The sequence below is a fragment of the Rhea americana genome, unplaced genomic scaffold (assembly GCF_003343005.1).
Source record: "Rhea americana isolate MKP2758 unplaced genomic scaffold, rheAme1 scaffold_55, whole genome shotgun sequence".
In the NCBI taxonomy this organism is placed as follows: Eukaryota; Metazoa; Chordata; class Aves; order Rheiformes; family Rheidae; genus Rhea; species Rhea americana.
In genome coordinates, this window is record NW_028186701.1 from 4,409,118 (window position 1) to 4,423,778 (window position 14,661).

Genomic DNA, 14,661 nt, shown 5'->3' on the forward strand with positions numbered 1-14,661 from the left:
TCCCAGTTAAGGAGTCTGCCAAACGGGAATTTTGAATGATGCCCATAAAGATTTTTCAAWACATATTTTCAAGTGAAAATAAGCGCTACTTGTGTTTTAAAGAGGTGAGTTTGTTTTCTGGTTTGGCCCCAAATGACTGTGGTGTCCCATCTCAGAAGAGCTTTTTCATCAGCCATGCCGTTTCTCCCTTCTAGTGCCTGGATTGGATTTTGATTTTTTTTTTTTTTTTTTTTTTTGGGCTGCAGATTTTCTTGAAGTGCTGCTGTAGTAAGTAGCCTTCTGGAGACTTGTTTGAGCCTCAAGTGCTCTTTGTAAAAACTGCTGGTGTGTTGAGGCTTTCTGTGTTGCCCTTTCCCAWGCTCTAACATTATATCTTACCTGAAATTGTTTGCTAGAGAGAAATTACAGTAGCAGTGCTTCAAAGTGGAATTTTATGAGCGCAATATTTCTCTATTGAAAAAAAAAAGTATTTTCTTTTTGTTCTACAGCTTCTTGAAGGAAATTTTGCTAGAGAAGTTAGCCATGAAGTGGATGGACTGATCTTTCAGCCTACAGGAGTAAGTAGTATAAAAACTGATCTTTTTTTTTCCCCATGTTTATTTTTCAAATGAGATTTTCACTCCTCCTGCCCTCCTCTTCCCCCCTACCCATTTCTCTATGTCCTGATCTTTGTTTCTGTCAGGATTACTTTTCAGAGTTGATTCTTATTTTTCTGATTTCTTAAACTGCTTAAATTCAACCACTTGCAATATAGGATGTGGTGGGTATGTGACTTTGGTTTGATCCAAGGTAATATTTTCCAGGAATCAACTCTTTTTTTTTTATTTTTTTATTTTTTTCCCCCACATGAGCAATATGATGTGGTAGTAAATCAGGAAGAGCTTTTTGTGATTGTCTGAGTTCCATGAACTTTCAGCCACTGGTCTGAGCTCTCAGGTTATCATCTTCCTCCAGGATGTTTCACACACTAAAACTGTTAATAAAATCTATGTGATAACCTACTATTTTAGTGAAAGTAAACCGTGATATGTCTTTGAAACCTACTTACCAAAGTAAACATATGTGACTGGCATGGGATGGGGGAAATCACCAAAGAAGAATTGCAGGCAGACTTCTTAGCAACCACCAAAGAGTATAAATAGGGGGTTCTCAAGCAGCAAGAGTGGCTTTATAAAAGTAAAGCTGTAGCATGGCCTCCTCCAACCTACTAATGCTACCGCTGGCTCTGATCTAACAAATACAGTTTATGTAGTTATACAATATTACTGAAACATSATCCATGTTGATGTTTTTTCTTACCTTACCTTCTAAGGCAAGGAATCACTGTTTAAATTGGACCAAGTTTTCTACCTTGACAGCTGCTCGTTGGAAGCATTTGTGTTTTAGTTTAATACATTTTTTTCTGGTCTACTTTCTGTATTGTAGATCTTAGTAAAGGGTGATGACACTGCCATCTGGAAATAAGGTTAACCTTGTTCTTCATTGCTACTTCTGCATCAGCTAACCACAAAATAATTGATCTGTTCGTCCTTTTGTTTCTTTAACAAAACTTTTTTTTTTTTTTTTTTTTTTTTAATATATAGCTATTCAAAACAAAACTACAAGGGTGAAGAAAATTCCTATTTTCATAGGAAATCCTAGTGTTGTCACACAATATTGTTAAAATCTAAGGTGACTGTAAAGGTTTCCCAGCATCACTTTTCTGAATATAAGAGGTTATGTTATTCAGATTTACTAAAGTTAAATTTGAAATTACCTTTTCTACTTGAAATGAAATTACTTAAATGTCTCTCTAATCTTATTGTTGCTGGAAATTAATATGTGGTATGTTTTGTGTTTGTAGATCTTGTGTTCACTGATCCAGCATAACCCAATAAAAACTATCTCTTGTTGTATAAATATTTGTTTAAAATTTTTCTCTTTAAAATATGGATTGCATTTGTTTAGTCCAGTTTATTGTTCAAGTTTCAGTATTACTTCTGCATTTATCGAATGTAAGTTCATACCTGTGGTTAAACTGATCTTTCCTTAGATGAAGCAATATGCAGTTTTTGCAATGTTTTTTGGAGTTGAGGAAAATATAAATAAAATATCTAGTGAAAAGAAATGATTATAGACCTATTAATTGGGAAATAATAATCCTGTTTAACTGAAAAAAGTAAGGGAATATAGCTGACGCTGCTTTTTTATTTTATGCATTACTGAGAGCATAGAATAATTGGCAACTTACAGGGGCAACARAATATAACAATGCATTAATGATCCTTTCAGAATACTAACCAAAATAATTTTTATTTTCACATTATAGCTGCAGTYCAGTCTGTGATGTTATTAGGTGCTTTTCACAGAGAAAGATGCTTATAGCTGGATGAGGTAGACACCTGAATTTTGGTCATGGTGCGACCTAGAAACTTTGATAAACCTAGTTTGTCTCAAGTGAAAAGATGGTAGGCCAGATTGCAAAATGTCTGTGGCATATCCAGAAGAAAACAAATTTCAGCAACCATTTTTATTGACATGTTTGATCTTGTAGAAGAAGAGAGATGATGCTGACATTTAGAGAAGCAGGAAATTTAAGGAATTTGTTCTGGGAGCTCGTAAAGTCTCACGTGCGTTTTGAGAAAGAARGAGGCAGTGGTGGATAGGAATTTGAGGCAGGTAGCAGAGGGATGAAGTGGCAGCAGAGAAGGTTGAATGGGATGTAACCATTTACAGACAAGAAAATTTGAGGTGTGTGGGGGAAACAGCTTTTGTAAATTTAGTAGTTAAAGCAGAAGGAATAAGTTAACAAATTATTTAATATAATGAGAATTGAGCTTAGTTCAGTCTGTTTGGTGAAYGTGTTTTTAGTTTATTCAAATATATTATTCTCCTGATCTGTGAATTTAGATACAGACATCCAGACCTGAATATAATCCCCACTAACTGTAGGCAACGCTGGCACTGGAAGTTAAGAAGGGTGGAGAAAGAAGAAGTTACTTAGAAGTTTGGTTCAAGTATGTCTTATAATGAAAGTGAAAGTACCTGAAATGATTTGTGAATAGGAATGGTGCTTGCAGTCGAAGCCCCTGAGAGGTCTTTTTTTCTCACTTTTCTTTCTGATATTGAGATCCTCAGCCTAATAGTGTCTGTGGGTTAGTTCAGTTTGAAGAAATCCAAATATTTTGATGAAAAGAGATCTGTGAAAAGTCTTATACCAAATTTAGTGTTTCAGCTAGGTATAATAGGGTCTATTTTCTTCTATTAGTCTTACCATCTCCTTTTAAACTCATGTTACGAATTGTAAGCTCCTTGTACTGAAACAGAAAATGTTTTGCACTGCAACTGGTGATGGTAGACACAATCTACCATCTTGAGGAGTGAGAGGATTGTATTCTGCAGGTTAGTTTATTTTGCAAGACCATGTTAACTGTGCATTATTGTTCCCAACTAATTCACCAGTTATCTGAATTATTATTTATTTGGGGTRTTTCCCAGGACATGCAAGTACTTTAATTTCAGAAAAGGTCGGTGACTAAGGCCTCCCTTCTTCCTCCTCTTTCAGAGACTAAATGCTTTCACAGATCATGAGAAATGTGTGGTTAGTGGAAGTGATGGAGATTTTTGCCTAGTTTATGATCTGAGAATGTTTTATAGGTGATTTGATGTGATGTGTGCTTCATAGTGCCCCCTGCACATCCCCTGTCATACCTACCATCCTCTAACAAACTCCATGGTGAGAGACAAATATAAGACAATGTTTTCTTACTATTGTTTCTCTTCTTTCCTTTCTACTCTTTTCCTTTCCTCTGTTTCCTTTTCATGCTTCCTCTCTGTCCAATAGCCTATTTCCCACCTTCCTTTTGGTTTCTCTTTTTATGTCTTTTTCTCCCTAACGCTTCTTTTCCCTTCATCATTTTCTGTCCATTTAAGATGCTACTGATAAAACTCCCATACTACTGAGTCAGCTCCATTCCATCTGATCAGCTTTCTGATCCCTCTGCATGTAACAGGTTGGCAGAGCAGGGACCGAAGCTAAGTGCTAATTAGGAGGAGTGAAACAGGCCAGCAGGAAACTTCATGGACAGGTATGTTGCCCTGTGATTATGACCAGACCCTAAGTGAATTTGCCCAGTAGTTTGCAGGTAAAAGCCTAATGCATTGTTCACAGATTCTGAATGCTCATATAAGATTGGAAACTTTCAACTATTTTTTTCTAAAAGGTTACTTCCAAATAGTGAACAACTTTGTACGTTTGTTTTAACTCTTGCAGTTTGCCAACCTGTGTGTTTTTAATTGAAATCTCAAAAATGGCCTCTTATCTGTGGATGGCAGAATCAGCTCGCTGACCTGTACCCACTCATCAGTGAAATTACTTTTGCTATCTGCCTTGTAAATCATACATTCACTAGATATCTGCCTGAGGCTATCTAGTTTTTATGCTAGCAGTCTCTTTGTAACTGATTTTCTTGCTGGCTAAAACTATTATTTTGTCTTACTTGGAAAAAGGATGAAAGAATTATTTTATTTCTTGAACAATTTAAAAGCAGGTTAGCTGACTATCACTTAGGAAGGCCTAAGGACAGTTTTTGAGCATCCATGTAAAGCTTGTATCAGGATTTATTCTTTTCTTTGTCATCTTTTTTGCCTCCTGAGTTCTGTGATGTTTTTGTTTTGACTCGGGCTGATTTCTACTTGATACTCTGTGCTCTTATTTTGGATGAGGAGTAAAAATGTGTTGTATGAGTTTAAGATTTTTGGGGGAAAGGAAGAAGGACAGTTGTTGAGTTCCACTCTTCTAAGAAAAATATTATTTTAAAGAATGACTGAATTATTTAACTCCTAACTCTCAATATCGAGCACTAACAAAAAGCTTAGCCCTTAAATTGAAAGGAGACTAATAAACAGATTTTTTTTTACTGACTAACATGGCATGAGACTTTAATAGATCTTCCTTCCTTTCCCTTTGCAGACTTAGTGGTGGTCTGAAATGCTTGATTGCCTGTTAATTATTTGAACTATTCCCATTGTGTAGTAGGCTGTATTATCATTTTTCATCATTGTAAAAGTTCACCCAAAATCACTAAAGCTACCTCAACTTTCTATTACTGAAACTTAATGCAATATCTCTGAAAGGTACTACTGAGCGCAGTGTCTCCAAAAGGTCATGTTTTGTTTCATGAAACAGTGCCAGTTTCTCCTAAATAACCCTATATACTTGGTATGCCTTTCCTAGCAGAGAATACCTTTTGTGGGCTCTGCTGTGAATTTTAAAACATAAACCAGGTCAGTTATTGGCAAACGTTTGAAACTTAGACACCATGTTTGCTAGTGATGAGGCAGCACTTACTGTTATGTATTTCTATTGCAGTAGATGTAGTCTCAGTACAAAAGCTGATGGATAAAGTCTCAGGAGCTATCATGTACATAACAAATTTTTGCTTTTAACAATCATGTACATAATGTTTTTGCTTTTTTACAACTTTCTGGATTTAGTTTTCCAATTTTGTTGTGGTTCCTTAGTGTAGATAGCCTAGATTTTGTAGACTTTGCAGCAGAAGAGAATCTGAGGATAAGAATTTTCATCAGCCTTTGTATTGACTCCTACTACCTAAACCTTTTATGATTCCTTAGAGTATCTCATTGCTAAAAGCGATTTGCTCTGTAAGAGGAACATTCCTGACTGAATCTCTTACCAGTCGAAGTGGTTGCTGTTGTCATGTCAGCGTGCACTTCTTGTGCTGTGGTAGACTTTCCTTTAAAGGAGAACTTGCTGCCAGTCTCCTGAAACACCACCGAGCTTTACAACTCTTTTCTGCCTGTGAGTAGCTGTTACATTCACTTTCCAYGGCAATGTTCTTAGCAGTTCCTCTTGTAAATTGCTACACATATCTCAAACATACCGTCCTATCATATGCTTTATGAACATGCTAAAATGGACTAGCAATGCACAGTATTTCTCTGAATATTTTCTGTGAATATACAAGTGACTTTTTCTGTGCCAAATCGAGTTTGTTTCTGCTGTCTTCAGGTGATCTATATTAATAAACAACAGAAAAACCAACATAAACACTGAATAAGTAGAGTCCTCATCTGATTAAATTTCTAGACTCCTAAACAAAAACGTTATCGTTTTCAAACASAGTAAACTTACTATTCGTACTGACATTCTAAGAACCTGAGATAATTGTCACCTCAGGAAATTAGGACGTTTCTTACAAGTACAAACATCTAGCATCCACACTGCACAGAAAATGGCCAAGTGAGGGAAGCGACCGACTTTTAGCTCTGCATCTAGTGAGAAAATGATGTCTCAAAAGTTTTCCTTGCTTAGCTTTCTACTATTGGTCTTGTGGTTTATTTACAGGTGCAAATATATATGCTATTTGCCAAAATTATTTAGCCCGACTTCATTCTTTTGTCTGAATAGTTGTAAGTGCTGTAAGTCTGATTACCTAAGGAGATAGGTTATCTCGTTTCTTATGACCTATACCATCTGAAGTTCTCTGATTTATAAGGCAATGAATTGCATTTATGACAGTTATCTGAAAAGGTTCTTAAACTTCTGATGTGCAGTTGAATCATTGCTTGCCAATGGCATTAGACAGGAGCTATTTCTTAAATTTTACATTATGTGTACTAGCCATCCTCAATATTGTCAGTTGACATTAAAAAGGTGGTGTCTGCGTTTGTGTCATTTGTGAGGTTCTCTGAAAAGATGCTTTTTCCTGGAGGCTGCTGTTTTAAGTGGTAGGGAAATAAAGATGTATTTTATGCTAGGACAGAATCGTTAATCATAAAGACTTTCAAATATGTTTTTTTGCATTGTTCTTGTCTCAAAGTTAGATGCCAAGGAGCTTGCTGAGTACACTTGCTGCCATGCTCCTAGCTGTGCCAGATTGCACATACTTTCTGACTAAAAGACAATGAATGAATATAAGGAATATATACTGTAAACATGATGTTCAGGTGAGAATGCTAACACAGTTTTTCGCCTTGGCAAATATATCTGCTCTTAAGAGAATAAAGTTGTATTCCACAAATTAGGTTAACTTACATGTGTGGTGGATCAACTTTGAAAACCAAATCTCTTCTGTGAATGGATAAGGAAGTCTGAGAGATGTTTTGCTTTGAATTGATGAGAGCTTTATACTAGATGATTCCAATAGTTGATTCTGCTCATCATCCTTAACATAGGCTGCCATTAAGGATGTGGTCAGCTGTCTCTGTGGCAGTGTTCCTACTCGTCCTGAGTCATACAGAATTCTTTTTTGGGACTAAGGATTTGGTAGATCAGGAATGATGACTTGGAAAACACAGTGGGAAGTATATCAGCACTATCTTTTCTTCAGATACTGGAATAGCTGTCGATAAGCAGAATGTCTCATGTATGATTCATCTGTACTCTTTTCTATCAAAGGGAAAAGATCTAGGAAAATATCTGGAGGAACAACCTTGTTGGGGTTGTTTTCTCCCTGGACTTTCTCCTGTGCATGTCCAAGAGAGCCAACAGACCTCTTAAGTTTCCGTGAAGATCCTTCATAAAATGTCCTTATTTTTTATTAGTCAAGGCTTTAGCAAAGTAAAAGTGACTTAGCAAAGTAAAGCAAAACGTTGTGGTTTGTGTTAAGATAAGGAAAAATGTTTAGCTAGATCTTCAGCCTGCTGTTTTAGTGTAAGCAGTAACACAGCATGTCAGGAGGATGACGTTATACACCTGAGGGTTGTGAAAGCAGGGTTGCTTTCAGGGGAATATCAATAATTGCATCTATTACTCATAGTTTGAAAGGTTTACTGGGTCGATGTTCCTATAGACTGTAAATGTGAAAATGGAGGGTCAGTATCACAGACAGGTAACTGTATTATTGTTTTTATCAAAACATATTTTAGTTTGCTTGCTAGGAGGTGTTATCAGAAAAATCTGTGAACTGCTATCTGTAGTAGGTATCAACAGATTTAAAATCAGCCTGTTCACTTAGCTACCTAGCACTGTAATGTATAGAACATAGTACATTCTGCAAGGCTCAGTGGTGCCTGCTGAATTATATTCTGTTTTGACAAGGTAGGGCAAAATGCAATTTGATCTTATTTTGGCTGCTGGTAGCTTTTGTTTCAGTCATAATTGTATTCCCTATTCCATTCATCAGAGTCATTCAAAAGCTGTCTTAGACTTTGACATACCAAAATGGTGGGCCAGCTCTATTAATGTACAGTTGGAAACACAAGTCTAGATCTTCATATGAAAGTTATAAATTGCTTTTAAGAAACTTCCACTGTCTTCCATTGATATACATCAGAATAATTTAGAGGTGACTGTATCATTCAGGATATGTGCTTCTAAGTATAGGATTAGAAGGGCAATGCTGGACTTCATGCCGTAACTGAGGAAGTCAGAGACGTGAAACTGATGATCTGCTGCAGTAATTACTGCAGATAATCATAAAGCAAAATCTTATTTTCTCTTAGCACTGATGACTGTATTCATTTAAATGACCTTCTCTTTTCCATGTCCACCAAGACAGAGGAACTCTGAAGTATCTGCTAGGTTATTACAAAAGGGAAAAACGGGTAAAAGTTTTAGCTGGAGATATCCCAGTTTTCAGAAATGTGGACGTTCTGTGTACTTGGAAAAACATGATTCAAGAAACATTTAGTACACTCATAAAACAGTGTCTGAAAGTTTTGAAAAGTTTGAACTGACAGATAGTAGGTTGTTTATTTCCAAACAGTGATCACTGGAAATCCCAAGATCTCCTATCTCTATATTCATTCAACCACTGAAACAAAATATGTATTTTGTACAACATAGGGCTCTCTAGAGAGAACTATCAGCTTATGAGAGCAATTAAAATACATGTCTATGGGACTTGTCAGATTGTGGATTGATGTTGCCATTGTTAAGTGAAAATACGGCTTGTTCCATCAGTAATGAATAACTGGAACAACATAAGATTAAAAAATAATTCAAAGTAGTGTGGTTTTGGAAATGTTTCATTATTTAGTGAATGTAAATCTGTCACAGATCCGGTGGTCATAGGACGAGCTCAGAAAAGAGGAAAAATTTTTGATATGTGGTTAGCAAAACAGTAGTCTCAAGGTTGTTCCTTGTGTTTTGATATACATGGTGTAAAGCTCTGCTTCTTTTTCTAAATACATTTTAAAAGATTTCTGCTAGGTATTGTGTTATCACAAAGATGGGGAGGAAAATTAAAGTTCAGTTGGAGAACAGAATGGCAGAGGTCAGATTCTTCTAGTTTTTAAGCTGCATATTCCTATGCAGTGGTTTTAGCATCAACTGAATTAGCTTTAAAGCAAATTCAGATTTCTTTGGCTTAAAAAAAAAAAGGAAAAAAAAGAAAGAAAGATGCCTCTGGCTCCAAGGACAAATATGAAAGTACAATAGACACAAGCATTATTGTTTGTATGGGTAATTTACAAAAATAACATTTTTAAGCAATGTAGATTTTTCTATTAGGCAAATAAGCATGTATGAAGTGAGTGACCTCAGATACACTGTGTTTATGAAACATTTTCCAGAGCACTAATAAGGTTTGGGAGGGTGCATTTTATTTTTGAGAATCAGAAACCCTCTGTAAAATATAGAGCATAGTACTATTTCCATGTAATAAGACTGTAGAAAATATACTTTTCCCTTCTACTGGTTAAATATGAACAAAGCTGAACCTTCTCTATGTAATTTTTCAAATGAAAGTTATCAATATGCTTTTTTGCCTTTTCAAAGGCTTAGGTAATATAATCATCATGCTTGCATCGTTGTTAGCTAATTTAGTTTAAACTTTACATTTACATTAAAATATTAAAATATTTGAACCAGAAAAGAACATGAGTGTACTTTTCATAATTTGCATGCAAATCTGAACTAGAAGGTATTTTTGTGACTGTTTATTCACATTTTGAAACAAATTGATTTCTTCAGCATTAGCAGCTTTTTGTATGTATTGTATGTTTGTATCATATGCTTATGCAAGGCATAATATTTTTCATAAGTAAAATGTTATAAGAAATATGTTTTTTTTATGCATAACCAGTGCTGTCTCTTTTCTGTTTCTTGATCAAATGGGCATATAACACCACATGACTTATCTGACTACCTCTTAGTAGGTACAAGTGAAATGTATAGTATTGGAGATCAAATCAGCAAATATATGTGCAAACATTGTTGTAGAATAGATTTGGATAGTAATTTTGTCAGAATCGTGAGCCTGCTTACAGATATTCCACAACAGGACCTAATTTGTTAAATTACTCACTGAAAATCGTTCACTCAGCTCTAGTTGCTACACATTTAGCTGGTCCATCACTGTGGAGAGGAGCTACAATGCTAGTAACCATCTTAAGCTATATTTGAGTGTGTTGGTTGCTTGGGTTGGTTGATTAAAAAAAAAATACTTTATAAAGGCAGGTAGCAAGGGCTGCTTAACTGTATTCTGAATTGTGCCTTTTTACACTGCACTTCCTTCTGTGTGTTTGTGCAAGGCACTAAAGCAAGGCTGACAGCTGTTGCACTGAGTCGCGTGGTGTAATGGGAAACGGCTGTGATACAACTGTTCTTTATGTTGTCTTCAGTTTGTTGTTTTTCTCCAAGGTGATGTTGCTCCCGCTCACTTTGTCACGGCTAATCTGTTTGCCCTTCTACTTAGGTTCAGCTTTGGCTTTAATACTGCATACTTGCGAACTATTAATCTTTTATTAAATCTTTACAACTGATAGATTTATGGAATGTTATAGAAAGGCTATGAAAAATGGGAATTAAGCTAATACCTTGTCTTGGAGCATGTTAGAAATTAGAGCGGTTAGCTGCCATACTAGAGATGATGTTACCATGGAGAGAGCTTCTGTTTCCATGACATTTGCTTGCATATTTTGGTAGGCCTTTGAAAGAAGTARGGTTTTGTCCTCTGTCAGATTTGGTGGGTGTTACTCCATTAGTTCGCAAACTCTCATGGCTGACATAGATTAATTAATTAGTTAGGAATATTAATGATGGCTGGCCAAAAACAGAAAAGGGAAAAAATGTTATTAAAACTTCTGGCATCTAGCAAGCAAGCTGTTTTTGTAATATTTTTAATTGAATTATACTTTCTGGCTTGGTTTTAAGTAGGTAAATGTACTCTGCCTGTATATATTTTTGTTAATTAAAAAAGCAGGCAGTAAACTGGAGTTTTACTGATTTGAAGAATAAATTGTGTTTGGCTCTGTGGTTAATGGCTTTATATTATGAGGTCTGACTTCTAATGCAGTGGAATTATGGAGAATAGGTGGATTTAAAATCAAGTCATGAGGTATTTCGCTGTTAAAGAATCAATTGTTGGCTCAGAGGTAAAATTTAAAAAGGGCAAGAAACACTGCTTTTGAGATGTGAAATATTTGGTAGGTATCTCCATAAAGGAGATRATTTCCTCGCCAGCTGGTTTTCCCCGAAACATTAATTATGGCAATATAATGGTAGTCCACTGGCAGGTTTTGCATATCTCCTGCACTGAAAATTCCTGATTGCAGTCACATAYGTGCTTACAGTTCTCTTCTGCAAGATTGCACATATTTTAATACAGATGAGTATGTCCTCCAGGTGCTTGAATAGGGGGCGATAGGCCACAGTACTGATTGTTGAAAACTGTTGTGTGTCCTGTTCTCCCAGTAAAAAGGGTGTAGTGGAAGAGGGATGTGATGAATGAATCACTACTCAGTATTCTTTGGCTACTCAAAGAAGACAAAATTGCTTTTCTTTGTTTCCTACTGAACTATTGACTATTTTCCCTTTGTCTACCCCTCTTCCTTTCTAATTAGTTTTTAGTATCATAGAGGATACTCTGTAGTATTTCTTTTTTGCCTGGTTGTGAACGGCAGTCTAAAACTTTGATCCTTTGTGATATCTTTTTGGACTAAAGTATTTTGTCTTAGGTCTGCTTGCAACAGTTATGAAGAGATGTCAAGACTTGAGCTGATACCTTCTTTGAAACTTTCCCCCCCCCCTAGAGATATACCCAATTTCACAACTAGAGAACACAAATATACATACACAGCTGGGGGACTATTGTTCTTGGCAGACTTAGATATGCGCAGCCTGAGAACCTGAGAAATGTCCAGTCGAACGTAACTAAAATTTGTGTTTAGTCTTATCTTAGTATTTTGGTATTTGATAGTGTCTGGAAGTAAACGTGTAGGAAGTGGAAGATAGTGCTTCACAGAATCACAGAATGGGTAAGGTTGGAAGGGATCTCTGGAGATCATCTAGTCCAACCTCCCTGCTCAGCAGGGTCACCTACAGCATGGTAGACAGGGTTGCACCCAGGCAGGCCTTGAAGATCTCCAGAGAAGGAGACTCCACAAGCTCTCTGGGCAACCTGTGCCAGTGCTCYSTCACTCTCACAGGGAAGAAATTCCCMCTCACRGTCAGGCAGAACTTCCTGTGCTTCAGTTTCTGCCCATTGCCTCTAGTCCTGTCACACGGGACAACTGAAAAGAGTTTGTCCCCATCCCCTTGGCACCCTCCCTTCAGGTGCTTATACACATTGATAAGATCCCCCCTCAGTCTTCTCTTCCTTGGGCTAAACAGGCCCARCTCTCGCAGCYGTTCCTCATAGGGCAGMTGCTCCAGCCCTCTGATCATCTTCGTAGCCCTCCACTGGCCTCTCTCCAGTATCTCCATGTCTCTGTTGTAGTGGGGAGCCCAGAACTGGACACAGTACTAGAGATGAGGCCTCYYCAGRGCTGAGTAGAGGGGCAGGATCACCTCCCTCGACCTGCTGGCAACACTCTTCCTAATGTAAAAGTAATATGCTCCCTCCRCTTCCATCACTGTCGTTGTTATAGGACTGTTTTAGCCAAGACAGCTTTGGTTTCCGCTAGAACTGAAATTCTAGATCTTTTTGCCAAAGGCACTACCGCTGACTTCCAATATGTTAACGATAAAGTTAGGTCTCTTTGTCCAGATTTTAGAATTGTTTTATTTTAAAAAAAAGATTATAAAATGCTTTTGGTCTGTGAAATTCCTGTTCTCTTCTGCTGAGAGCCTATTAAAAAGCAGAAAAGATGGTTAGAAGATAGGCCATAAAACAAACAGGATGTTCTTGGTGTCAGCAGAAAGCTGTAGATCAACACGAGTCTTGAATCCTTTTTGAAATACCTATGGGATCAGAGACAGGTGGATTTGTTCACTTTGCTGTTATCTCCATACTGCTCCTCTCCTTCTCYTCTAAAGAAAAAAATATCTGAAGGATTGTATTAAAGTCAGATGCTGCTTTATGGAAGTTTATTGGCTCTGAGCTCATAATAGTATGCTTATTGTTATGTCCATGTGTTTTAGTAAAATTTACATTGGAAAAATGTTGCTGAAAGGTACTCCTTAGTGATCAACTCATTTTACATACCCCTTCTCACCCCCAAGATAAAATATCTTCCAAAAATTGTCATAGATTTGTGCTTGACCGGTGGTTAAGTTTTGTTTTTTTCCTACATCATTGTCAGTTATGAAGGAGATGCTCAGTTCCTTTATGACAATAACAAAAAAAGATGCATGGGAGACTGATAAACCTTCTAAAGGGCTTATTGGACTGTGAAAAAACTTCTCATAAAGTARCTCAAGTTTGTCTGATTTCTTCTCCCAGAATTGTTGTGTGACCATACATTGAGCATTTCAATTGATAGTTATTTGTGAATTGACAACTCTGGGAGCAGTTCTCTTACTTAAGAAGCACAATTCAGTATTTTAAATTTCTGGGTATATAGATTTGGTTGTGAAAAAGCTGTGTTTAATCACTATTTCTGTTCTCCTGTCACTGCRTGGAACTAAAAGCTATTAGAAGCTGCTAAATGTGTTTCTGTCTATTTTTGGAAATGATAATCGTCATTTATTCCCTTCCCTAATTCTCTACGTGTTCAGCCTTCTCAGAGCATAGCCACACAGTTATTTTAATGTTTAGCTATAAGGAAAGGAGAGGAACTATCTGAGAGGAGGACTGAGATTGGGAACTATCTAAAAATGTTCTACTGGTAGCACCATGAATGTTCCCTGCCAGCAGCAGGTATATTGGAAGAGGCTCTTCACCACAGTTACTCAATGCCACCATTCAAACTAGATGTTTTGGGATGAATGCTTCATTAACATTTATGCGGTCATGCTGAATGGAAGGGATAAAGCCTCTGATGTGGCTGAAACTGTTGTTTGGTTGTGTTTTCAAATTACTTACAAGTTGTAAGCAAGATTAACCCATTTTGGATCCCCCGCTTTTAGATCATCAGAAGTGGAATGTGACAATATCTGTCCTTAAGAAGGACAGCAACTAATCTTCAGAGTAACTGAAGTTCTTTGAGTGAGGTTTTTTTTAAACAGCCTACACTTTTTTCCCCCTTTTACTTGCAGTGCTCAGGAAGTAGCTATTCTGTTCAAATTCTTGGCACTTACCCAGAGCCACTAACTTACTTGTTCCTAAATCAGAACTCCAAAGATTAACTTCCCACAAAAAATGGGCAGGACTCTCATTTTCCCCTTCAGGGTGCAGTGTTTCTTCTTGAAGAAGGAGTTTTCCCTTCTCACTTTCCAAATGGCTCTACTCAAAATGAAAGTGTTAATTGTGTTAATCTGATAGGAGAATACTTGAAAAGGAAAATAGATATTCTCAAATATTTGTTCAGCCTGCACTTTTTTTTTTTTTTTTTTTT

The 14,661-nt window shown here is 36.7% G+C and overlaps 1 protein-coding gene across 1 annotated transcript in view; it reads left to right on the forward strand.

The window, feature by feature from the left end:
* The window catches only part of RNGTT (RNA guanylyltransferase and 5'-phosphatase), a 189,205-nt gene that overhangs the window by 95,933 nt on the left and 78,611 nt on the right, over positions 1-14,661 (forward strand). Inside the window, exon 11 of the mRNA XM_085318674.1 lies at positions 489-557. Coding sequence (XP_085174800.1) covers positions 489-557 — 69 coding nt within the window. The remainder of the gene's footprint in view (positions 1-488; positions 558-14,661) is intronic.